Source organism: Trachypithecus francoisi, unplaced genomic scaffold (genome assembly GCF_009764315.1).
Source record: "Trachypithecus francoisi isolate TF-2019V2 unplaced genomic scaffold, Tfra_2.0 Lachesis_group8, whole genome shotgun sequence".
Taxonomy (NCBI): Eukaryota; Metazoa; Chordata; class Mammalia; order Primates; family Cercopithecidae; genus Trachypithecus; species Trachypithecus francoisi.
The window spans coordinates 3,228,455-3,255,066 of record NW_022681473.1 but is presented as its reverse complement, the minus strand read 5'-3'; the positions used below and the strand labels follow the sequence as shown (position 1 = coordinate 3,255,066).

The following is a 26,612-nucleotide window of genomic DNA, read 5'->3' as shown; positions in this document are numbered from 1 at the left end:
GGATGGTCTCGATCTCCTGACCTCGTGATCTGCCTGCCTCGGCCTCCCAAAGTGCTGGGATTACAGGCGTGAGCCACCGCGCCCAGCCCATAGCAGCTTTATTTACAATAGCCCCAAACTGACTACTCAAATATTCATTCACAAGTGGATAAAGTACAATGTATTCATATGATGGGCTACTATCCAGCAATGGGAAGACATGAACTCTCAACCCACACACAAGGATAAATCTTCAAGTAATTATGCTGTGTGAAAAAATAAATAAATAAAGAATCCCAAAAAAGAGTGCCGCCCTCCCAGTCCATTCACACAAAATTCTAGAAAATGCAAACCTCAAGGCAGCTGGTGGCTGTCTGGGGACAGACTGGAGGGGCAGAGTGTGCGGTGCCAGGGAAGTGATTAGGGGTGACAGATACGTTCATTATCTGGTTCTGAAGGCTTCAAGAGCGGACCCATGTGTCAAAACTTAGCAAATTCTACACTTTAAACATGTGCAGTTTACTGTATATATACACCTCAAGAAATCTACTAAGAAAAAAAAGTGAACAAACTGTTAAAACCTGGGAGTGAATCGTTTAACCAGGAGGGATGAAAGGGGCTGGAGAGTGCGAGCTGTGTGGGTCTTTGTTTTTCATTACCGGTCAGGGAGGGAGTGGGCTGTGCACAGTGGTGAGCGTCTCAGCCGGAGGGATGGGGAGGGTGTGGGGGGCTCCCACAGGGTCACTCACCAGAGGTCTGGCCAGAGGCGTACAGAGAAAGGACTCCTTGGTTAGCTAAATACAGGGCAGGTATGTTGAAAGTCTCAAACAGCACCTGGGGAGAAACATCAGCCACTCCTGGCAGCCAGGCCCGCAGATGAGGAGGCAGCGGGCTTCTCCTTAACTACTCAGGCAGCATGAGTCCCGCCTGCAAGAGGCACTTGGTTCCCCGCACCACCCAAGAGAGAGCCAGACCACGGGCACAGAAACACATTCCTCCTTATCCCAGCTTTGCTCCAATGAGCTCTCGGACACTCAGTTTCCCAGTCTGTAAAATCGACTCACATCCATCCCAGACACCTCTTAGGACTGTGGGGAGACTTGGATTAGATGGTGGACTCCCTACAGATGGGCTCCTGGGCATAGGGGCTGTCCGTTGATGTCTGGTACCTGGCTCAGGGTGGATTAGGACAGGTGCACAGTGGCCCCAGGGTGTGAAGTGTTGGGGTGTGGACACTGGGAGCAGCCCAGAGTTCAGGGCAGGGCCTGGGCTGGCATCGGGTCCCCTGGGTTCTAGGCCCGGCTCTTCCAGCATGTGTGACCTTGGGAGATGACTGCTCCTCACTGTGCCTCAGTTTCTTCATCAGAAGGATAATAGTGGTGCCTCCCTGGGGATGGTGCTGAGGACAACATGAGTTAACACCCGTAAAGCCCGTGCCATAGTGCTTAGTGTATACTGGGCATTCCGCAAATGCCATCACTTGCTGGTCCCAGGCCTCAGTTTTCTCATCTGTAAAATGGGAAGTGGACCACAGGGAAGGACCCTGAAGACCATGCGGGTTCTGTAACCTTACGGCCCCACAGCAGGCCAGTGGGAGCCAAGGCCGGCTTTTGTCTTTGTGGGGAGTTTTTGAGGCCTGCTGGGGCTGGGTGCAGGATGAAGAGGTCAAAGTAGAGCCCACAGATGTGGAAGTATCCCTTTGCCAACAGCGAGGAGAAGCCCCACACGGGTGGGCTGGCGGTTGCCTGTGGCCTGCAGAAGCCCCCGCCTTCCTCGTGATGTCTGCCCTGGGCTCCTCTTTCTTGGGTCGCCCATCAGGTTCTCCAGAAGGAGACCCAGGGAGGGGAGGAGAAGGGTTTGCTGGTGTCCCAGCTCCCTCCCTGCTGGGTCCCTCTTCTGAAGGCCACAGTGCCTGGGCGGCAGCCCTCCCTAGGAGCTGATAACCATCCACTGCTCTTTCAGGCAAAGGTGTGGTAGCAGCTGCCCTGGGACAGCCCCAGATACTGCAGCCCCTCATGGGACTTTTTTCTAACACTCACGCTCACCTTTGCGTATAATCTCTTTGTGACACTCCCACTAAACATGCCCCATGTGAGTGTACCTTTGACTTCCTGTTGGGTCCCTGATACAGTTAGAGGATGAATTTGGAGAGGACCAGGGCAGAAAGGCAGGCAGTGTACCTAGCGGGTGGGAAGCCGCAGAGGCAGGCTGGAGGCCAAACCCACAGCTGGAGCCCTGGCTCATCTCACAGGCCAACTGAACTGGGCCACAGGGCACCTGGGCTTTGGCCAAGTGTTCTTCAGTGTGTGTCTGAGGGGTGTCACTGAGTGAGACCAACACGTGGATCAGGGGCTGCGTAAAGCAGACGGCCCTCCTGGGTGTGGGTGGGCCTCATCCAATCAGTTGCAGACTTGATTCGATCAAAAGGACGGAGAGGTAGCCCCTCCAGCCTGACTGCCTGCACCCAGACGCCAACCCTTTCCTGCCTTCAGACTGGGAGTGAATGTTGGCTTTTCCTGGGACTAGAGCCCGCCAGCCTCCGAACTGGAGCCACAGCATGGGCCCTCCTGGGGCTCCAGCTTCCCGACGGCAGAGCCTGGAACTCGCTGGCCTCTGTCACTGTGTGAACCAGGCCCTCATCCTGAACCCCTCTCCGTGTCTACGCTCATCCCTCTGTTCTGTGTCTCCGGAGAATTCTGCCGCCCCCGCCGGGAAGCGAGATGGCCCCTGCGGAGGGGGCTGTCCTGCTCCTTCTCCAGGTCCCCATCGCTTCATGGGCACTCGACAGTCTGAAAGTGGGAGTCTGCTGCACCCCGTCCAGGCAGCCCAGCTGTGGCCCACTCCTGTGATCCACCTGTCCACAAGCTAAGGAGGACTCAAGGGTGTGCTCAGGGCTTTGGCTTAAATGAGGCAGCAGCTTATGCCTGCACGGTGACAGATGGAGCTGCCGTTTCTGGGCTGCTGTGTGTGCCTCTGCAGCAAGCAAGTGGTGCCTCGAGCCCTGGCCCTGTCTGTGGGTCATGGCTCACCTCGGGAGAAACTGCTGGGCTCCAGGGACTCTGGGCCAGGTGGTGGAACCATGCTGCTTGCTTAATGAGCTCACTGATGTCCTCATTAGGAGCAGCTAATGATGTGATGGGAGCACGGTGGCCAGTGGCGGCCCTGCAGCCCCCACCCCAGCCTTAAGGAGAGTGCCACACCTTCCTCTCTAGCCCAGGCCCCTGCCGGGCCCCACTGCCCAGTCCCATCAGGGCCACCCTGTCAGCACAGACCAGCGCTTCCTCTCTGGTGGGCAGGCCCAAAAGGAAGCTCAGATAAGAGACCTGGGAGGTTTTAAACCAGAATCAGAGGCCGGAGTCAGACCTGCACATAGGACAATTGAATTGTGGCTGAGAGTGGAGTTGCAGGGCAAGACCACCGGGGTCTAGGTAAGCCCACCGGCGACACTCCGTATGACCTTAGCCAAATTGCTTAAGCTCCCTGCTGCCTCAGGCTCTTCATATGTACAAAGGGGAGTATGGTCAACTGCCCCATGGCTGGTTGGAAGGCCTGCATGAAGTCACGTGTATGCAGTGCCTGGTCCCTAGCCAGCGCCCCAGTGGAGGCCAGCGTGCTTGGCATGAGTGTTGAGGGGGCGTCTCCTGCCCAGCGTCCTCCTCTTGCCAAGCAAGGGGCAGGTGAGGCTGAGGTTGCCCCCAGCTCGGGGGAGACCAGACGCTGACCCCGCCCTGAGGCCCTCACCCCCACTGGCCCTGGTACCTGTGTGACTTTCTGTTTGCTGGGTGTTGGGTTCAAAGGCGGCTCCGTCACCAACACGGGGTGCTGCTCTGGGGCGACGTGGAGCACCTGGTAGAAGGAGTGATGCCAAATCTAGGAGGAGACAGGATGCAGTCAGTGGCTTCCTGGGGCCAAGGCCAGGCTTCTGCAAACGGGGCAGGGCACGGCTGCAGGACCAGGCAGGGCTTCATGTTTTGTTATTCCATGTTATTTTATGTTATGTTACTTGTTTGACAAAGCAGTGTTTTATTTTTATTTTATTATTTCTACTTTTTGAGACAGTGTCTTGCTCTGTCATCCAGGCTGGAGTGCAGTGGTGCAATCTCAGCTCACTGCAACTTCCACCTCCCGGGTTGCAGTGATTCTCCTGCCTCAGCCTCCCGAGTAGCTGGGACTACAGGCGCCTGCCACCACCACGCCTGTAGAGACAGGGTTTTGCCATGTTGGCCAGGCTGGTCTTGAACTCCTGACCTCAGGTGATCCACCCACCTCAGCCTCCCAAAGTGCTGGGATTACAGGTGTGAGCCACTGCACCCGGCCATCAAAGCAGCATTTTAAATAGCACTTGCGACGGCTGAGTGACAGCGAGGTCAACCTGATCTGAGGGAGCAGCAGGGAGACAGCATAGCTTCAGCAAGACGCAGAACCTCTGCTCAGGGCCGGGCGCGGTGGCTCAAGCCTGTAATCCCAGCACTTTGGGAGGCCGAGACGGGCGGATCACAAGGTCAGGAGATCGAGACCATCCTGGCTAACGCGGTGAAACCCCGTCTCTACTAAAAATACAAAAACTAGCCGGGCGAGGTGGCGGGCGCCTGTAGTCCCAGCTACTCGGGAGGCTGAGGCAGGAGAATGGCGTAAACCCGGGAGGCGGAGCTTGCAGTGAGCTGAGATCCGCCACTGCACTCCAGTCCGGGCGACAGAGCCAGACTCCGCCTCAAAAAAAAAAAAAAAAAAAAAAAAAAAAAAAAAAAAGAACCTCTGCTCAGTCACCAGCCTGGGGCTAGGAGGTGGGGCTGAGACCAGTGAGGCCTGGAGATTGGCTAGAGCATCTTGTGGTCTGATGAGGACAGATACCACCACCAGGACTTCAAGGGTGTGACACAGACTGGGACTCAGATGGGTGGATGCCACACAGGGACAGAGCACAGGTGTGAGCCCAGCACAAACGGTAGCTCCACCACACACCAGACCAGCCCTGGACAAGCGACCTGACTCTGTGAACCTCATTCCCCATGCTCCAAACAGGAAATGTTCCCTGCCTCACAGAGGAGTATAACAGTGAAATCGTGACCTCGCCGAGAAGCTTGGAGCATTCATGTCCCACAGTTGCCATCACAGAGCTCCAGAGACGGGGTGCCTCGCACCGCAGACACTCATTGTCTCCCATTCTGGAGGCTGGAGTCCCAGATGAAGGCACTGCAGGGCGGGTTCCTCCCCAGGCCTCATTCCTCGGCTTGCAGCAGGCACTGACTTCTCCTGATGGTGTCCTCACAGGGTCCTCCACTGGGTGTCTGCATCTAACCTCCTCTTCTGATAAGGCCTCAATCACATTGGATTAGAGCCCACCCTAATCATCTCTTCTTAACCTAGTTGCCCGCTTTAAAGCTGCTATCTCCAAGCACGGTCACACTCCAAGGCATTGGAGGCTAGCGTCTCACATGTAAATGTTGGGGACACAGTTCAGCCCCTCACATCCGGTACAGTAGGCTCAGCCCCTCACATCTGGTACAGTAGGCTCAGCCCCTCACATCCGGTACAGTAGGTTTAGCCCTTCACATCCGGTACAGTAGGCTCAGCCCCTCACAGCCGGTACAGTAGGGGCTCAGTACACCACGGTTGGTTACCAGGTGTGAATCTGCTGCCTGTCCCCGTACGGGGACATGCCCCTGGGGGAGGGCAGTGTGGAGGGGCAGCCTCCTGCAGGCAGGCACAGAACCCAGAAGCATGAGGCCACGATCCCCATGGAAGAGTAAGAGCCAGGTGTCAGCGGCAGGTGTGGCCCATCGCGGATGACCAGCCTGAGGCAGGGAAGGGACACAGCCAGATATGAGCTTGGAAGAGTCTCCTGAAGATGGGGCGGGGTGATGAGAGGGAGGAGGTGGGAGGCGTGGGCACAGCGGAGGGTCACTGCATGACACTGGCAATTCAGGGAAGATGGTGAAGCCAAGAGCCAGGACCCCTGAAGCCACGCAGAAGTCAGTGCCTTGGGCTCCCTCAGGCAGATGAGCTCCACCCAAGGCAGCAGAGCGTGGGGGGCCGCTGGGGCCCATAGCTGAAGCCGTGCTCTCTAAGACCTGTCTACACGGCCCGTGTTTCTGCATTCCCTGTCACACCGGGAGCCACTTGTGAACAGTGCTCCCCTCAGCCCTCAGAGCAGAGTCTGGGTTAGGAAGGCCCGCACCCCCGTCTCATAGCCGGGCATGGCGAGGGAGGCCTATGAACACGTCCCGCCTGGCAGAAGCTGTGCCCACCTTCTCCATGTTGTCCCAGTTGGTCACCGTTGCTCGAGAAATGGGATACTGCAGGATGAGGTTCCCTCGTTTTTTCTGAACCTCCTCTCCGATGAACCAGTCTTCCTCTTCCATCCCCACCAATACGTTCTGAAAGACACAGGCAAGGATAGATCAGCTTCTAGGGGTGACTGGGGTTGGACTCCCCTGCGGCTGGCTCTCATTTGTGGAGACCCAGTGAGCTGTGGCTGGGAGGCCACAGTGGCCTTCGTGGGAGACTCCAACTCACAGCACCGGCATCCACGACCTCCCCAAGCCCTGTGAGCTGTTTCAGAAACGGCCGCTAAGAGGTTTTAGCAAAGTACCTGCAAGGTAAGAGTGCACCCGGGGAGGCGTTCCTAGGAACTTCAGCCTGTCCAATTTGTAGATGAGGAAACCAGGGACAGCAAGGAGAGAGGCTGCTGAGGAAGGAGAGATGTGGGGAGATGCACCAGAATGCCATGGTACTGCTGGAGGGTCAAGTCGATGAAGCCCACTGGCAGGAATGCATTTCATAAGCTGACATCGTGGTAGGAGGGATCATCACTGCTTCCACATTTGCTTTGGAACGTTGACCGGGAAAGGGTCTGTGATGTCATTCAACTGCTGTTATTTTTTAGGAAGATAAACTTGGCTACTTTCATGGCAGATTAAGCTATCCATTCCATCATTCAGAGGTGATTTTACTCGAAGGCCCATGTGTTCATCTGGGTCCACTGAGAAACCGACACCAGGATGGAATGAAAGGTGCAAGGATGTGATTGGGGAACGCGCACACAAGGGGGACAGTGGGGTGAGAGCAGGATGAAGATCGAAGAGACAACAGGCTGCTGTCCAAGTCTGAGCCTGGGTGCAGGAAACAGGGAAGCAGATTGGGTGGGTGACCTTAGCCACCATGCTGTCTAAGGGAAGGCTTTGCAAGGTTGTTGGAGAGTTCTTGAGCCAGGCTTATTTATCACAGGAGTGCTGGGTTTCCCAGAAATGGGCTTGACCTGCCTTGGTGTCACTGTCGTCCTCAGTTGTTGGCTGGGAGCAGCAAGTAGGAAGGATGGCCTTAGTGCAATGGTGCTGTGCCACAGTGACACAATGGTGCCATGCTGCAATGACCTCATGGTGCCACGGTGCAGTGACATCAAAATGCCATGGTGCAATGATATCATGGTGCCACGGTGCAATGGTGCATGCAGTGGAACAACCATGCCACGGTGCAGTGGGTCAGTGGTGCCATGATGCCGGGTGCAAGAGTGCAATGGTGCAGAGATGCAATGGAGCAGTGATTTCAGAGTGAGGCCCCCTCTCCAGGCTGCCACAGCTCACCTGCACAGAGCTTTTCTATCTTAGGAATTTGTCTCTTCAGCAGAAGAGGTTTGGACTTGGGATGAGAATCACCAGCTATGAGACCTGGGTAAAGTCGTGTCCCTTCTCTGAGTCTCCATCTTCTCGGAGCCTCCATCTCCTTCTCTGAGCCTCCCTCTTCTTCTCTGAGCCTCCATCTTCTTCTCTGAGCCTCCGTCTCCTTCTCTGAGCCTCTACCTCCTTCTCTGAGCCTCCATCTTCTCTCTGAGCCTCCATCTTCTTCTCTGAGCCTCCGTCTCCTTCTCTGAGCTCTACCTCCTTCTCTGAGTCTCCATCTTCTTCTCAGAGCCTCCATCTCTTCTCAGAGCCTCCATCCTTCTCTGAGCCTCCATCTTCTTCTCTGAGCCTCCATCTCCTTCTCTGAGCCTCTACCTCCTTCTCTGAGCCTCCATCTCCTTCTCTGAGCCTCTACCTCCTTCTCTGAGCCTCCATCTTCTTCTCTGAGCCTCCATCTCCTTCTCTGAGCCTCTACCTCCTTCTCTGAGCCTCCATCTTCTTCTCGGAGCCTCCATCTCCTTCTCTGAGCCTCTACCTTCTTCTCTGAGCCTCCATCTTCTTCTCTGAGCCTCCATCTCCTTCTCTGAGCCTCCACCTCCTTCTCTGAGCCTCCATCTTCTTCTCTGAGCCTCCATCCCCTTCTCTGAGCCTCTACCTCCTTCTCTGAGCCTCCATCCCCTTCTCTGAGCCTCTACCTCTTCTCTGAGCCTCCATCTTCTTCTCTGAGCCTCCATCTCCTTCTCTGAGCCTCCATCCCCTTCTCTGAGCCTCTGCCTCCTTCTCTGAGCCTCTATCTTCTTCTCTGAGCCTCCGTCTCCTTCTCTGAGCCTCTACCTCCTTCTCTGAGCCTCCCTCTTCTTCTCTGAGCCTCCTCTTCTTCTCTGAGCCTCCGTCTCCTTCTCTGAGCCTCTACCTCCTTCTCTGAGTCTCCATCTTCTTCTCAGAGCCTCCATCTTCTCTCTGAGCCTCCATCTCCTTCTCTGAGCCTCTACCTCCTTCTCTGAGCCTCCATCTTCTTCTCTGAGCCTCCATCCCCTTCTCTGAGCCTCTACTCCTTCTCTGAGCCTCCCTCCTTCTCTGAGCCTCTGCCTCCTTCTCTGAGCCTCCATCTTCTTCTCTGAGCCTCCATCTCCTTCTCTGAGCCTCCATCCCCTTCTCTGAGCTCTACCTCCTTCTCTGAGCCTCCATCCCCTTCTCTGAGCCTCTGCCTCCTTCTCTGAGCCTCCATCTTCTTCTCTGAGCCTCCATCTCCTTCTCTGAGCCTCCATCCCCTTCTCTGAGCCTCTGCCTCCTTCTCTGAGCCTCTATCTTCTTCTCTGAGCCTCCGTCTCCTTCTCTGAGCCTCTACCTCCTTCTCTGAGCCTCCCTCTTCTTCTCTGAGCCTCCATCTTTTCTCTGAGCCTCCGTCTCCTTCTCTGAGCCTCTACCTCTTCTCTGAGTCTCCATCTTCTTCTCAGAGCCTCCATCTTCTTCTCAGAGCCTCCATCTCCTTCTCTGAGCCTCCATCTTCTTCTCTGAGCCTCCATCTCCTTCTCTGAGCCTCTACCTCCTTCTCTGAGCCTCCATCTCCTTCTCTGAGCCTCTACCTCCTTCTCTGAGCCTCCATCTTCTTCTCTGAGCCTCCATCTCTTCTCTGAGCCTCTACCTCCTTCTCTGAGCCTCCATCTCTTCTCGGAGCCTCCATCTCCTTCTCTGAGCCTCTACCTTCTTCTCTGAGCCTCCATCTTCTTCTCTGAGCCTCCATCTCCTTCTCTGAGCCTCTACCTCCTTCTCTGAGCCTCCATCTTCTTCTCTGAGCCTCCATCCCCTTCTCTGAGCCTCTACCTCCTTCTCTGAGCCTCCATCCCCTTCTCTGAGCCTCTGCCTCCTTCTCTGAGCCTCCATCTTCTTCTCTGAGCCTCCATCTCCTTCTCTGAGCCTCCATCCCCTTCTCTGAGCTCTGCCTCCTTCTCTGAGCCTCCATCTCTTCTCTGAGCCTCCGTCTCCTTCTCTGAGCCTCTACCTCCTTCTCTGAGCCTCCCTCTTCTTCTCTGAGCCTCCATCTTCTTCTCTGAGCCTCCGTCTCCTTCTCTGAGCCTCTACCTCCTTCTCTGAGTCTCCATCTTCTTCTCAGAGCCTCCATCTTCTTCTCAGAGCCTCCATCTCCTTCTCTGAGCCTCCATCTTCTTCTGAGCCTCCATCTCCTTTCTGAGCCTCTACCTCCTTCTCTGAGCCTCCATCTCCTTCTCTGAGCCTCTACCTCCTTCTCTGAGCCTCCATCTCTTCTCTGAGCCTCCATCTCCTTCTCTGAGCCTCTACCTCCTTCTCTGAGCCTCCATCTCCTTCTCGGAGCCTCCATCTCCTTCTCTGAGCCTCTACCTTCTTCTGAGCCTCCATCTTCTTCTCTGAGCCTCCATCTCCTTCTCTGAGCCTCTACCTCCTTCTCTGAGCCTCCATCTTCTTCTCTGAGCCTCCATCCCCTTCTCTGAGCCTCTACCTCCTTCTCTGAGCCTCCATCCCCTTCTCTGAGCCTCTGCCTCCTTCTCTGAGCCTCCATCTTCTTCTCTGAGCCTCCATCTCCTTCTCTGAGCCTCCATCCCCTTCTCTGAGCCTCTGCCTCCTTCTCTGAGCCTCTATCTTCTTCTCTGAGCCTCCGTCTCCTTCTCTGAGCCTCTACCTCCTTCTCTGAGCCTCCCTCTTCTTCTCTGAGCCTCCATCTTCTTCTCTGAGCCTCCGTCTCCTTCTCTGAGCCTCCATCTTCTTCTCGGAGCCTCCATCCCCTTCTCTGAGCCTCTACCTCCTTCTCTGAGCCTCCATCTTCTTCTCTGAGCCTCCATCCCCTTCTCTGAGCCTCCATCCCCTTCTCTGAGCCTCCATCTTCTTCTTTGTTCAATGGGAACAATGACTTCTCTTCCTCACACCTCGCCATGGCGCTGCTGGAGGATCAAGTCGATGAAGCCCACCAGCAGGAATGTGTTTCATAAGCTGGCTTCATGGTAGGAGGGATTGTCACTGCGGCCACCTCCTCGAACGTTTCTCAGCCACCCACATCTAAGTGCGGTGGGTGGGTGGTGGGGGAGGGACACAGTCATGGGTGTGCAGAAGGAACAATGTTTTTTCCGGTTGGAAGTTGCTGTTTGAAATAAAAAGAGGCACAGTGCTGGGCCTCGCGTCCTTTCGTCAGGAGGCCTGTGGGTCAGAGCGGCTGCTCTACTCGGAAGGGACCCAATGACTTTGGGCAATGCCTTCAGCCTGCCTCTCTGTTCTCACAAGTCCTCCTACGAGGGGTCTCACTGCCATCTTGGCTGCCAGACTCAAGCCCTGGAAGGGGCGTGGGGGTGGGGGAGCCCCAAGGGACACCCTGGGTCTCTGTGGCTGTGACTTCTTGACTTGGGAGTTAAGGACACTGCATCGAGCTTGTGGGAAGGGCCATGGAGCTTACATCTAGGACAAAAGGTGACCCCTCTCAGAGATAGAAACTTACTCCCACCTGCCCATGAAAATAAATCCAGATCAAGAGCCAGTCTGCTGTGGTTCCACAGAGCAGTCTGCTGCTCCATAATTCATCTTGGTCACTCATTGTTTTGGCGAAGAATTTCCCTCTTGCTGTGATCTTGTTTCGCCATCTAGGTCAGCGTTCCCCAACCTTTTTGGCACCAGGGACCAGTTTCATGGAAGACAGTTTTTGCACTGAGCAGGGCAGGGGATGGTTTTGGGATGATTCAAGTGTGTTACATTTATTGTGTGCTTTATTTCTACTATTATTACATTGTAACATATAATGAAATAATTATATAACTCACCACAACATAGAATCAGCGGGATCCCTGAACTTGTTTTCCTGCAACTAGGACAGTCTCATCCGGGGGTGATGGGAGACAGTGACCGTGCCTACAGCCTAGCTGGGGTGGATTCGGAGGGGAGAGCCTCGGTCTCAGCAGACGCTCCTAATGCACCCCCTCTAAGTCAATTCATATCCCAAGATTCATACCCCAAGGATAAGGCCCCTTCCCTGGAGGAGGGGCTGAGAGCTGAGATGAAATTCCACATTGTAACTGCAGTGGGTTGAATGATGCCCCCCTCCCCCCGCCACCATTATGTCCACCTGGAGTCTCAGGTGACCTTATCTGGATAAAGCGTCTTTGCAGAAGTGATAGTTAAGAATCTCAAGATGAGCATCGCCTTGGATTACCTGGATGGGCCCCAAATCCAATGACAAGTGTCCTTCTAAGAGAGAGGCAGGAGGAGATTTGAGACAGAAAAGGAAAAAGAGAAGGAGGCCATGTGAAGACAGAGGCAGCCAAGGGATGCCTGGAGCCCCCAGGAGCTGGAAGAGGCAGGAAAGATCCCCCAGCTAGAGCCTTGGGAGGAAGCCAGCCCTACTGACACCTTGCTTTCAGACTCCAGGTCCCAGAACTATAAGAAAATACATTTCTGTTGTTCTTTTTTTTTTTTTTTTTTTTTGAGACGGAGTCTCGCTCTGTCGCCCAGGCTGGAGTGCAGTGGCCGGATCTCAGCTCACTGCAAGCTCCGCCTCCCGGGTTTACGCCATTCTCCTGCCTCAGCCTCCCAAGTAGCTGGGACTACAGGCGCCCGCCACCGCGCCCGGCTAGTTTTTTGTATTTTTTTTAGTAGAGACGGGGTTTCACAGTGTTAGCCAGGATGGTCTCGATCTCCTGACCTCGTGATCCGCCCGTCTCGGCCTCCCAAAGTGCTGGGATTACAGGCTTGAGCCACCGCGCCCGGCCTTTTTTTTTTTTCTTTAGATGAATTCTCACTCTGCCACCCAGGCTGGAGTGCAGTGGTGTGATCTCAGCTCACTGCAGCCTCTGCCTCCTGGGTTCAAGCGATTCTCTTGCCTCAGCCTCCAGAGTAGCTGGAATTACAGGTGCGCACCACCACGCCCAGCTAATTTTTGTATTTTCAGTAGAGACAGGGTTTTGCCATGTTGGCCAGGCTGGTCTCAAACTCCTGACCTCAGGTGATCCACCCACCTCAGCCTCCCAAAGTGCTGGGATTACAGGCGTGACCCAGTGCGCCTGGCCACATTTCTGTTGTTCTAAGCAAATACATGAATATGCTAGTCATTATTCTCATCACTGCCATCGTTGTCATTGCTAAACCTTCCCCATGGGCCAGAAACTGCGCCAAACATGTATTCACTCATCTCATTTAACCTTCAGGCTGAATCTATGAGATACATCTATGAGGACAATCATATTATGCAAAAGAGATGCCTCTGCCACAGCAGCACCCTTGCCCTGAGTCATGCATGTGCTGAGGACAGGACTGAGATTGGAGCCTTAGTCTCCCCGGCGCTGCAGCCCCAGCTCTTAACCACTGAGTACCACAATCTCCAAGCGGTAAGCTGGTTGTCTAGCTCGAGTGCAGGCACCTGCGATTTGCCAGGGCGGTCGCTGCTATGATGCCTGCCACTTGGACAGCGAGGAGGAAATCCACTGGTTCCCAGGAGCCATGTGCATTTCATCCTCTTAGAGAGGGCGATGGGATTTTCTCCTCTGTCACAGCTCTGGGAGCCAGTGCATCTTGGATAATTAGAAACATTGCCAATAATTTGCTCCAAGTGCTGCAAAACGCAAGAGTGATCGCCATGAGGTCCTGTGACATCTGAGATCTTCCGTGTCATGACGCTGCTCCCTACCACGGACGACGGGATCTTCTGGAGGATGAGCTCCATGATCCAGAGCATGGGCTGGGAACGCAGGTGCACTGGGGGTCTTGTCACCACCACTTTGTCACCACGTGGATTCCAGAAGTCACCTCTCGGAGCAAGCGGTTCCTCTTCGGGGAGAAGGGGCATCTCCCTCCCTACCGGGAATGTGGCTGGGCTCAGGCCCATTCGCCGAGTTTCGTTTACGATGCGACTGTGTTGTCCGGGGAAGGGGATGAGCAGCTGGTTTTTAATGGGGCCAGAGCTTCTGTTTGGGAGGATGAGAATGTTCTGGAGATAGATGGTGGTGAATGTTCTTGATGCCACTGAACTGTGCAGTTAACACATCTTTACACTGTGTTTACTTTACCACAATAGAAACACCTGCGTTTCTAAATTCCCTTGAAATGCAGGAAGATCTGGCAATGTGGGGTCCACTTGCTGGCATGTCAGACACGGACCTTTTGGAGGGCGTGTACCCCGGTCCCCACCCGCCCTCCTACTGCCTTCCTGTCACAGAGGCTGAGTGTCCATTGCTGCTCACCCTAATGGACTCCCATTTATCCTAAAGGCGAATTGCTCCTTCTCTGCATCCATACCTCTCTGAAGGTGGGAAGAGCCAGAGATGGGAGACGGGCAGTAAGATTGATTTTTCACAACGTGTCCACTTTATTGATTTACACATCACTGCTCCCTCTAAGCCTGTGGTTCTCAGAGCGGGCCGCATGCTGGGAGCCGTGAGAGGGGCAAGGCCTTTCCCACCCCATCCCCAACCCCGGACCGGCTGAGGCAGAGACTCTAGGTGGCCCGGCCCTCTGTGTGGTACCAAGCCTGGTGCTCCCAACTTGGATTCGTGGAGGCACGTTCACACCCACCATGCCCTGCTCAGGGGATTGCCTTGGCCACCCTGTGGGAGAGGTGATGGGACCAACTGGGCCGGCAGACCACCTCTGGATGAGCAGCACCCCACAGGGAGGAGACCCCGACATCACTCACATCGTGCCGAAGTTTCCCGAGGACAGTGGGGAACACGCCCATTGGGCTTTCCATTCCTGCGAATCCCACCTTGCTGAAGCCAGAGCCGTAGTCACAGATGAGGGGCACACTGTCCATGGCGGTGAGGCTGTGGAAGAGAACACATGGTTACCCACGCCACTGCATGTCACTGGTCCCTGGGGCAGGCGCTGTGCTGGGCGTTAGGCTCAGGGTTCATAGCGCCCGGGGGCCCAGGGCAGTGTGGGTGGCCCCCCACACCCAGAGCTGGGCCCTGGGCGGGCAAGAGCCACTTCCAGGATGCTGTGTGCACTTTGCTGGAAGGGGGTCCTTTCCGATGACCATTTGCACATGGCTGCCCGGGAGAAGGGAGGATTAGGGGGGCCCTGCACTAAGGCCGGCCTCCACCTGTTTCTAGCAAACTCTGAGACCTGTTTCGCAGCCACTTCTCTGAAGCAGCCCTTCTCCCCTTTGTGGGAGGGGAGACCCCAAGGGGAGAAGGGCCCTGGGTGGTCTGCAAGCTGTGGTCCCAGCCAGATTCCTGACTTCCAGCTTCAACACCACCTCATCCGGGAGGCTTCACTGGCCTCCTGGCCCTGGTTGAGACCATTCTCTCCCTCTGCTTTGCTTCTAGAGAACGTTCTCCATATTTTTGCAAGTTTAGAAAACACGCAGAAAGATACAGAGCATCAACACTCACCTGAGGTCCCTGCCCGTGGTCACCCCTCTGATATTTTGGCATTTCTGTTTTCAACCTACTTTTTCTTAGACAAAGTCTCACTCTGTCACCCAGGCTGGAGTGCAGTGGCATGATCTTGGCTCACTGTAACCTCCGCCTCTCAAGTTCAAGGGATTCTCCTGCTTCAGCCTCCTGAGTAGCTGGGGTTACAAGTGTGAGCCACCACACTGGGTCAATTTTTTGTATTTTTAGTAGAGACAGGGTTTCGCCATGTTGACCAGCCTGGTCTCAAACTCCTGACCTCAGGTGATCCGCCCACCTCAGCCTCCCAAAGTTCCAGGATTACAGGCGTGAGTCACTGTGCCCAGGCTGTTTTCAACCTACTTTTATGCAGTGTATAGGTTTTTAAAAAATCGACTACCCTCAAAAATGAATGAGTCAATTTTCTTTTTTGAATATTGCATTGTGACTAAATATTTGTCATGACAAATGTTTTCTTCATTTTATAAGTGACTTTTGGATCTTTTCTTGATAAACAAAGAATACAGGCTCATTGTAGAAAATAGAGAAAACCGTGAAGAAAAACAAAACCCTTTCTAAATCCTACTAATCAGAGGTAACCTTTATCAATATTCAGCTATCTACCCTGATAGTTGGCACAGAAAACAGAGGGGTCTCCCTTCATCTAGTGCCTCTGTGAACAGCTGTGTGAGGTGCAACTCAGTGGGGCACCAGGGCGTCTCTCACTAAGTTGCTAAGGTATATACACTACATATATTATAGTATATATGATTTTGTGTTAGACTTTTCAATGGAACCTTATAGCCATTTGCGTGTTATGGAGTATTCGATGGAAACGTTTTCCTTCTAATATCATCTGCCACACCTGCTATGAATCCTCTGTGGAGTCTGTAGGTCCTATTTTTTTTGGCACCATCAGCAACCCTGGGATAATCTCCTTCGTCATCCCTCTTTTTCCTGCATTTTGGATCAGCCCCTTTCCATCACCTCCTTCGAATGACTAGTTGGAAGAGCAAGAATTTTTAAAGGCTCCTTAAACATTTTGCCAAATTGCTGTCCAGAAACGTCAGTCAGTTTGCCGCACCATGTCAGGCCCTCGTCACATGGAGCTGCCGTCATCTCTGCAGGCCCATTTCACATCTCCACGTCAGGCCCACACTCCCCCTCTGAGTACCGCATGCTCAGCTGATATGGCTGGATGGCTTTTGAACCCACCTGCTCTCTCATGTGGGGGGCTTCATAACCTTCCTCCCTGGAATATTTGCTGGTGTCCCGTCTGTCTGCATGCTGACTGTGTGTCTGCAGCCAGCCTGTTACTTCTGGAAGTCCAGGCATCAGCTGCCTGTTCATTTCTGTTCATCCTCGACATGCAGGGATGGAAGAGGCATTGGTTACTACAGTTTTGTAGTATATTTTGAAGTGTCATAATGCCAGCTTTGTGCTTTTGCTCAGGATTGTTTTGGCTATTCAGAGTTTTTTCTGGTTCTGTACAAAGTTAAAGATTTTTCTAATTCTGTGAAGAATGTCCTTGGTATTTTGGTAGAGGTTGTGTTTAATCTGTAGATTACTTTAGGTACTATGATCATTTTAACAATATTTTTGGATCCATGAGTATGGGATGTCATTCCATTTGTTTTTCTCCTCTTCAATTTTTTGTCCGTCACTTCTTACATTTATTCCTAGGTATTTTATTTTCTGTAGCTATTGTAAATGGCATTATCTTCTTGATTTCCCTTTTAGCTATTTCATTGTTCATGTATAGCAATGCTACTGATCTTATATGTTAATTTTTTATCTTTACTAAATTCATACATCAATTCTAAAAGATTTTTGGTAGAGTCTTTAGGATTTTCTGTATATAAGATCATATTGTCTGTAAATAAGAATAATTTGACTTTTTACCTTCTAATTTGCAACAGAGCCTGAGACATGAGGGGCACTTGACAGCACAGGAAACCCTTGGGTGCATTTCCTGACCTGACCCTCACTGTGGTGACAGGTGTGATGGCCTTGATTATGTTGATGATAGTGATGATGATGACAATGATGACGATGGCTATGACAATGATGATGACAACAATGGTGATGATGATGATGACTATAACAATGATGATGACATTGACAATGATGACAATAACAATGATGATAATGACAACGATGATAACAGTAATGACAACAACGACAATGATGATGAAAATAATGACAATAATGACTATGACAATAATGATGACATTGACAATGATGACAACAATGATGATGATGTCAATGATGATAACAGTAATGACAACAATGACAATGGTGATGATGAAAATAATGATAACAATGACAATTATGATGATGACTATGACAATGATGACAACACTGACAGATAATGATGATGACAATGACAATGATGACAATGATGACATTGATGATGATGACAATGATAATGATAACAATGATGATAACACTGATAATGATGATGATAATGATAACAATGACAGTGACGACGACAATGATGATGGATTGTCTTGATATGCAAGGCATTTCCCCCACGTAAATCAGCAAATAGCCACTGTGGGAGCAGACATCCAAATACCTTGCTCTTTCTACCAAGTGCTATGCATTTGGGGCACAGAAATAAATTAATTCCAGGGCTGGTCAAGCTGTTTTCATTTTTTCTTTGGTACAATAGCATTTACATTCAGGGAAATTAGCCCTGATGTCAAAAATGTGGTTTTTCCTTTGCTTTGTTTTAAATCATCTGATGTTGCCTTCCACTCCCACAGAAGGAGGGAAATGAGGCCATGAATAATTGCACTGCTCTCCTGAGCCAAAATATTTTCATCTGGGGTGTGTTGAGTGGAATAAAAACTGGTTCAGTGCAGGGAAGGCTTTTGCCTCCAATGGGCTAAATCCCTGAGCTTGCCCCAGAATGATGTGGCCAACCAAGCAGCACGTTTCTACTTTACTCCAAATCCTCATTGATCTGAAACTTACTTGTGAATCCACATATTGACTATCAATGCACAGAAGTAAAAACCTGAAGAAAGCATAACAGAAATTGGGAGAGGCCAGCTGCAGTGGCTCACACTTATAATTCCAGCACTTCAGGAGGCCAAGGCAGGAGGATTGCCTGAGCCCAGGAGTTCGAAACCAACCTGGGCAACATAGAAAGACCCTAACTCTGCAAAAAATTTACAAATTAGTCAGGCATGGTGGTGGCACACATCTGTAGTCCCAGCTACTTGAGAGGCAGAGGCAGGAGGATTGCTCGAGCACAGTTCGAGGCTGCTGTGAGCCAACATGGCACCACTGCACTCCAGCCTGGGCAACAGAGCAAAACCCTGTCCAAAAAAAAAAAAAGAAAAGAAAAAGAAAAGAAATCAGAAAAGAGTATTCGGCTACTGAGAAAAGAAACTGTTGGTTCACATCACTGACATGCAGAAGGAAGGGAAAGAAGGCATTGTCCTGTTTCAGGTGCTGTGCTGGGCACATAACTAATACCGGGGAGAGAACTGGTGACAAACAGTTGCAGAGAGGTAAGAGGTAGAGCCCACCCATAGTCCAGGCAGGGTCCCTCTGTGTCATTGCTTCTGCATGAGGCCACTGTGAAATGCCTAGCAGACGTCATGGCCTCTTGACCTAGTTGGGGCTTCTGGAAGCTAGCCCAGCAGCCTCCTAGAGTCTCTACCTCTATTTCCACTCTAATCCTGCTCCAGTCTTAAGATTTGGATGAGGTGGGCCCTAAGGGCTCACAGGACCCATGCTGACCATTAAGATTATTCCACTCCTTGGCTACTGCAGTTTGGCTAAATAATGGTCGCTGTCCTCATGCCACATCCTAGTGTCCAGAACCTGTGTATATGTGACCTTCCACGGCAAAAGGGACTTTGCAGGTATAGTTAAGTTACAGATCTTGAGATGAGGAGATTGCCCTGGATCATCTGGATGGATGCCAGGTAATCACGAGGGTCCTTATAAGAGGAAGCAGGAGGTCAGAGTCAGAGAGATTGGAAGATTATATACTCCTGGCTTGAAGACAGAGAAGTGGCAGCGAGTCAAGGCATGTAAGCATCTCCAGGAGCTAGAAAGGGCAAAGAAATAGGTTCTCCCAGTTCCTAGAGCCCCCGCAGAGGGAAAATGGCCCTGCAGACACCTTGATTTTGGCCCAGTGAAATCCATTTCAGACTTCTGACCTCCAAACTGTCAGAATACATTTCAATTGTCTTAGGTCAAAATTTGCATTGATTTGTGACGGCTACCCTTGACCAGGGTGGGCATGTGATGCCAGCCATGGTTTCTTCCTGGGATCTTGGTCAACTCTCAGGAAGGATACTCTCTTCCCTTGGATTCAGGATCTGGGAGAACCCGAAGTGAGCCTGGAGTTGCCCTGCAGCTGTCCTGTAGCCCCACAGCCAGAGCTTCCCTGAGGAGGAAGTCAGCCCGCAGGAAGCAGAGGAGAGACATGAGGAACAGAATTTTTACGATATCATTGGAGCACAAACCTCAGCCTGCCCTGCGCTGTTCAGCACAGGGATCCAACAGAATTTTTTCCTGCCAAATGGGTCTAAGTTGGGTTTCTGTCACTTGCAACCAGGACAGTCCTGACTGACTGATTTTTTGCAATTGGGTCCCTTGGTCCTGGGCATTAGAGCTTCATTGGATGGAATGCCCAGAAAATCATTGAAAATTAGAGATACACGATTATCCTCTGAAAATGCTCTTGTAGATTTAGCTTAAGGTAGATTCACTCAGAGGGTTATTAGTATTCATTCGGCAAATATTTACCAACTGCCTCCCAGGGGCACGGTGCTGTTCTAGAGTGAGGAGACAGTGAGGAGGATTCAGACAAATTTCTTTCCCCATGGGCATGCTGGTCTCCCTGGGAAGCCAGATATTATATGGAATTTATTTATTTATTTATCTATCTATCTATCTATCTATCTATCTGAGATGGAGTTTCGCTCTTGTCACCCAGGCCAGAGTGCAATGGCGCCATCTCAGCTCACTGCAACCTCCGCCTCCTGGGTTCAAGCAATTCTCCTGCCTCAGCTTCCTGAGTAGCTGGGATTATGGACATGCACCACCACGCCCAGCTACTTTTGTATTTTTAGTAGAGACAGGGTTTCACCATGTTGGCCAACCTGGTCTCAAACTCCTGACCTCAGGTGATCCACCTGCCTCGGCCTCCCAAAGTGCTGGGACTACAGGTATGAGCCACTGCACCTGGCCCAGAATTTATTTTTAAATTAAAAAGTCATTAATAATTTTTCAATTGTGATCCGTGCCATCGAGGCTACCTGTGCATGTCTTGTGATGTCACTTGTCCTGCCTGGAGCACTGAGCTATGACTGCAGTGTGCAAATGTCACAGAATAGCAGTCACACAGACCGGGAGAGGTGACAGAAACTTCTGGGCCAAAGTGGGTCAGGGCCCACCAGCTCTGTTTGGAAGGCCACGCGTCGCCAAGCCACACACCCGCAGTCCTCTGGAGATGTTGGTCTTGATCGTTTTCTGCTGTGGGCTGTCCTGTACCTTGTAGGATGTGTAGCTGTCCCCCAGCTTCCACCCACTAGATCGCTGTAACACCTTCCAAGTTATGGCAACCCAAAATGTCCAGGCTCTGCCAAGTGTGCCTGCAGAGGGAGTGGGAGGTGGACAAAACAGTCCTGGCTGAAAGGGAAGGGACTTCATGACCCAGACCTGTGGAAGCCAGGTGGGAAGACAATTCCAAGAGGTGAACCAGTTAGAACCAGATTTTCCAAGCTTATGAGCTACTTTCCTCACCAGGGAAACCATCACAACAGATCTGATCCTATCATTGTTTCTCTCCATCTTCATCCAAAATCATTTCTTCCATCACAAGAAGACAAAAATCAGAAAGTTCATTATATCTGGGGCAGCCCTGACATCATCGTGTCCTGCTGCACCATCGGGCATGTCATGCCTGACTCCCCCCATGGCTGCAACAGGAGACGTTCTTCCTGCTCATGACTCTGGTGTTCCCAATGGGTCCTGTGATTGCTTGAGTCATGTGGCTGCAGAGAAGAGGATTGATGTGAAGACTTGTGTTTAGTAAACTGTAAAGTGCTGTACATACCTAAGGGGTGATCACAATAATAACATCAAGGAGTTATCTCTATTATATTATTATATTTTGGGCAATTTGAATTTCCCAAAAGGGGTTAGTTGAGGAGGGGCAGAGAGAGAGAGAGAGAGAGAGAGAGGGAGAGAGAGAGATTGTGAGAAGGGGATGTTGGAGTGTTGGAGAGGGTTATTATTGGAAAATAAGTTGGTAGACTGAAGTATTTGCAAAGCATTGTGTGAGCTCCAGGATGGATGGATAGATGAGTGGATGGATGGGTGGGCAGATGAATGAATGAATGTTGAACGGATAGATAGATGAATGGATGGATGGATGGATGGGTGGGTGGGTGGATGGATGGATGGGTAGATGGATGATGGATGGGTGGATAAGTAGATGGATGGATGAATGGGTGGATGAATGGGTGGGTGGGTGAGTGGGTGGATGGATGGATGAGTGGATGGGTGGGTGGACAGATGAAGGGATGAGTGGATAGATGGATGGATGAGAGGATGAGAGGATGGGTGAATGGATGGATGATGGGTGGTAAGTCCATGGATGGATGGATGGATACATAATGTAGTCATTTTGATCCTTGCATCTCTTATACCTCTCTAAGTTCAGACAGCCGTGTCTTCACCTAGTCCATTTGTTAGAAAGAAATCTTTCTTTTTTTTTTTTTTTTTTTTTTTGAGGCGGAGTCTCGCTCTGTCGCCCGGACTGGAGTGCAGTGGCCAGATCTCAGCTCACTGCAAGCTCCGCCTCCTGGGTTTCCGCCATTCTCCTGCCTCAGCCTCCCAAGTAGCTGGGACTACAGGCGCCCACCACCTCGCCCGGCTAGTTTTTGTATTTTTAGTAGAGACGGGGTTTCACCGTATTAGCCAGGATGGTCTCGATCTCCTGACCTCGTGATCCGCCCGTCTCGGCCTCCCAAAGTGCTGGGATTACAGGTAGAAAGAAATCTTTCAAAACAGGCCTTATAGAAAGAGAAATGATGTATCTGTCTACTCCCTACACAAACTTTCTACTATCTTGGCATCCCTTTATAACAAAGCATAGTTCAACCCTACAAGTGTGCATTGAATACTAACTTATTACATTACTTTAGCAAGTTCTTGGATCTCTCCAAGTGCACAGAGACGCCCTTGGGGGACCCACCTTTGTGTTCTCTCTTCTGAAAAAGCCTGAACATCCCTGATGCCCTGAGGATGAGATCTGTTCTTCTCATGGGAAACAGATAGGATTGACAGAACTTGGCTACTGTGTTTTTCTTAAGCAAATTATGCTAAGATCCATATGGCAATGTCCCAGAAGAGAGACCACATAGACCTGCAAGGGAGCAGAATGTGTATTGCTTACATCCTTCCTCTCCTGAGAAGTGCTGGCTGGCTTCCAATGTTTCTGATGGAAAATAGGGTGAAGCAAACCCCAGATGATTTAAAGGGGCTGGGATAGGATGTTCCCCAAGGCACTACCATGGGCTCTGGGCAAGACCCTGTTTCTGCTCTCAAGAAGCCCCCAGCTCATAGGAGAAAGATATTTGTAAAAAAGAAATTATGCAATGCAACAAGGGCTGTAAAAGGAGGCTACAATGTGAGTTGACCTTTGAAGGCTTGAACAGATTCTAGGCAGGGAAACAGATAAGCAAAAGCCCAGAGCTGGGCAGGGAGTCCTTGGGTACATATGTGAAGGGACATTCCAATGGTCTTGGGTGTCCTCAATTCTTTACGCCTCCAGTGATGTCACATCTGTAGGGGTTCACTGAGACATTAATAACAGCAGCCACATGGAGAGGACTTGCTTGTGCCAGACACTCCTCCAGATTAATCCAGCTAGCCTCTCAGCAACCTTCTGAGGCTAGGTAGCATCAGTCTCATTTTTTTGTTGGGGGCGGGGGCGGATCAGGCTCAGGGGGATGAAGTGAGACCTCCAGCTATGAGAGCTGGAGTTAAAATTCAATGCCAAGCAGCTTCATTCCCTATCCTTTCATTCCATCTGAGTGGTAAATCGCAAACAGCCAAAGATTCCTTGCAGCTGCTCTTGTTACAAGGTGGAGCCTATTTTCACATGCTTAACTCTGGACTGGCCTTGTGACTCCTTTGATGGATACAGTGTGATGGAAGTGACATTGTGTGATCTCCAAACATAGTCATCAGAGGAAGTGCAGCTTCCTCCCTTGCTATGTTCAGACCCCTGGTGTGGGAGCTGGAGGTAGCCTCTTGGAGGAGGAGAGGCCACGTGGAAGAGAACCAAGGTGCCCAGCCAACAGTCTACCACCTGCTAGACATGTGGCTGAGGCCACCTTGGATAATCCACCATCAGATGACCTGTGAGGTGACCCCCAACCCCAGGTGCACAAGACAGCTCAGAGAGACCAGCCAAACCAGCTCAGACCAGAAGAACCCCCAGCTGACCCACAGACTGGTGAGTATAATATGATGGTTGTTGAAAGCTATAAAGCCTTGGTATGGTTGTGCTACACTGCCCTGCATCTATACTCTAAACAAACGGTCCTTCCCAGACCTCCATGGTCTGCTTTCAACTGGCTCAAAGTCATCCACACACCAATACAAAGATGGAAAATACAGAGAAGCTAAGGGGATCATTGAAAATCCCACTGTAATGGTCTGAACCAGAGGCTGGCAAACCAAAGCCCAGAGGCTAATTCTGGCCCACTGACTGTCTTTGTAAATAAAGTTTTATTGGAACTCAGTCACGTTCATTTGCACTCTAGCTGCTTCTGGGTTACCACGGCAGAGTTGAGTAGTTGAGAACATGTGGCCCGCTAGACTAGTCCGTTCTCGCACTGCTATAAAAAAATGCCTAAGGCTGGGTAATTTATAAAGAAAAGAGGTTTAGGGCTGGGTGCAGTGGCTCACGCCTATAAACCCAGCACTTTGGGAGGCTGAGGTGGGCGGATCACAAAGTCAGGAGATCAAGACCATCCTAACTAACACGGTGAAACTCCATCTCTACTAAAAATACAAAAAATTAGCCAGGTGTGATGGCACGTGCCTGTAGTCCCAGCTACTTGGGAGGCTGAGGCAAAAGAATTGCTTGAACCCTGGAAGCGGAGGTTGCAGTGAGCCAAGATTGCACCACTGCACTCCAGCCTGGGCGACTGAGACTGTCTAAAAAGGGGAAGGGAAGGGAAGGGAAGGGGAGGGGAGGGGAGGGGAGGGGAGGGGAGGGGAGGGCAGGGAAGGGCAGGGCAGGGCAGGGCAGGCAGGGCAGGGCAGGGAAGGGAAGGGAAGGGAGGTTTAATTGGCTTGCGGTTCTGTGGGCTGTACAGGAAATGTGGTGCTGGCTTCCAGGTAGGCCACAGGAAAGTTACAATCATGGTAGAAGGCGCAGGGGAAGCAGGATCATCCTACATGGCCAGAACAGGAGGGAGAGAGAGGAAGGAGACGCCACACACTTTTAAACAACCAGATCTCATGAGAACTCTATCAGGAATAGCAACAAAGGGGAGAATTCCACCCCCAGGATCCAATCACCTCCCAGCAGGCCCCACCTCCAGCACTGGGGATTACAATTCCACATGAGATTTGGGTGGGGACACAGATCCAAACCAAATCACCCACAAAGCCTAAAATATTTCTTACGTGACCCCCTTATAGAAAAAGTCTGACAACCCCTCATCCAGACTTTATCCCTTAACACTGTGACAACAGTTCTCAAAGTGTGGACCCCAGACCATCAGAATTAGCTTCATTTGTTAGAAATGCAGTCCTCAGTCCTCATCCCAGATCCCCTGAATGAGAAACGCTAGGTGGGGGCCCAGCAATCTCAGTCTAAGAAGACCCCGCCAGGTGGGTGATAAGGTGAGGTGAGGGTGATAAGGTGAGAGCAGGTGAGTCTGATGTCCACCAGTCAAAGATAAGACAACAAGAAAACCACCACCTTCAGTTACAGAAATCTGCTGTGATTGTTGACTCCCCACTCTGAAAAGCATGTTCTTGTGTCCTCACTCCAGCCTTTCAGGGAGGAATAATTGCTCTCAAGTCTCATTTTACTAGTTTAATCTGCCCTTAGCAAGATGGGAGGCAGCTGAGAGTCACTCAGTAAAACGCTGGCAGCCCCCAGGAGCTGCCAGTGGGAGATGCGGGATGACTGTTCCTTCCAAAATCAGTGGAGGGTTTCCAGAAGGCGCACAGGATATATGGAGTGCTCCTGTGACACAAAATCAGTCCTGGCTGAACCAAGGCCTTGTATTTGAGTACCAAAGTCTGGGTGAAATAACCAGCTCATCCTACTTTGGTTTCTTCCAGTTTCAACATTGAGAGAAACCATCTCTCCCAAAAACTTCTCAGTCGTGGTTAAACTGGGACAGGTCCTAGGCCTGGGACTTAAAAGGCCAGGCTTTCCTGCAAAGAGCAGGTAATATGGCGGCTGATCCCACCCACCAGCATCCACAGATGCGTCCTACAGGTGCTAGACTGCAGAGCTGGAAGCAGCCCAGTGCTCAGGGAGCCAAGGCATGGCTGGGTAAATACAAAGGTAGCTACCACCCAGTGTGGGGCATCGCCAGTGGCATTCCCAGGAGTCCCGGGAGCTGCAGGAGTCACAGGGGCATCTGAGCCAGTGGTGCAGTGGCACCTGGGCATCAGCCTGGATCCCGTGCCCTGGGACAGTCCTCTGCCTCGAGTCACTGTGTTCCAGACCCGACGTCTCTCACTACAGCTTGTCATGCCTCCCATTCTACCACGAAGCCTGATTTCCACACCAGCTGCAGTTCTCTGGGTTGGGCTGAGCATCTGCAGTTCATTCAACCTTACAGCTTCTAGAAAGCCACACTGCAAACCCTAACGGCCAAATGAAAGCTTCCCCAGATCTAAGCTTCTCTGTCTCCCCAGGGTTGCACCCTGAGATACACATGCAGAAGGGATTATTTCTATTTTTATTTTATACTGTGTTATTATGATATATTGTAAAACAAGGTATATGTAATGTAATACACGTTAGGGATGACTTTTTTTTTTTTTTTTGAGACAGCGTCTGGCTCTGTTGCCCAGGCTGGAGTGCAGTGGAACCAGCATAGCTCACCGTAGCCTCGACCTTCTTGGCTCCAGTAATCCTCCCACCTTAGCATCCCGAGTAGCTGGAACTACAAGCATGCACTTGCACACCTGGCTAATATTTTGTATTTTTAGTAGAAACAGGATTTTGCCATGTTGCCCCAGCTGGTCTCAAACCTCAGCCTTAGCTTCCCACAGTGCTGGGATGACAGGCCTGAGCCATCGTACCTGGCCTTTTTTTTTTCCTAACAAGACAGAGCCTTGCTCTGTCACTAGGCTGGACTAGACTGCAATGGCATGATCATAGCCCACTGCAGCTTCCACATCCTGGGGGCTCACATGATCCTCCCATCTCACCTCCCGAGTAGTTGAGACTACAGGTGCACTTTTTTTTTTTTTTTTTTTTTTTTTTGTAGAGACAGGGACTTGCTATGTTACCAAGCTCCTGGCCTCAACTCGTCCTGAACTCCTGGCCTCAACCTAACCTCCCACCTCAGCCTCCCAAATGCTGAGATTATAGGTGTGAGCCACCTCACCTGGCCTTGTTTTAACAAATAAGTTAATAACCTGCTACCCAGCATAAGAC

General features: G+C 51.4%; 1 protein-coding gene across 4 annotated transcripts in view; it reads right to left on the bottom strand.

Annotated features, from left to right (window-relative positions):
- Positions 1–26,612, bottom strand: part of LOC117080059 (actin-85C-like) — a 43,400-nt gene that overhangs the window by 12,387 nt on the left and 4,401 nt on the right. For 2 of the 4 annotated variants that reach the window (XM_033204553.1, XM_033204551.1), the window contains exons 4-7: positions 14,245–14,371; positions 6,228–6,356; positions 3,739–3,849; positions 729–813 (exon numbers count right to left, since the gene is read on the bottom strand). In XM_033204553.1, coding sequence (XP_033060444.1) covers positions 729–813; positions 3,739–3,849; positions 6,228–6,356; positions 14,245–14,361 — 442 coding nt within the window. In that variant the 5' untranslated portion in view covers positions 14,362–14,371. Of the gene's footprint in view, positions 1–728; positions 814–3,738; positions 3,850–6,227; positions 6,357–14,244; positions 14,372–19,711; positions 19,806–26,612 lie in introns of all 4 variants that reach the window. The other 2 variants (XM_033204554.1, XM_033204555.1) reach the window with 2 other exon arrangements.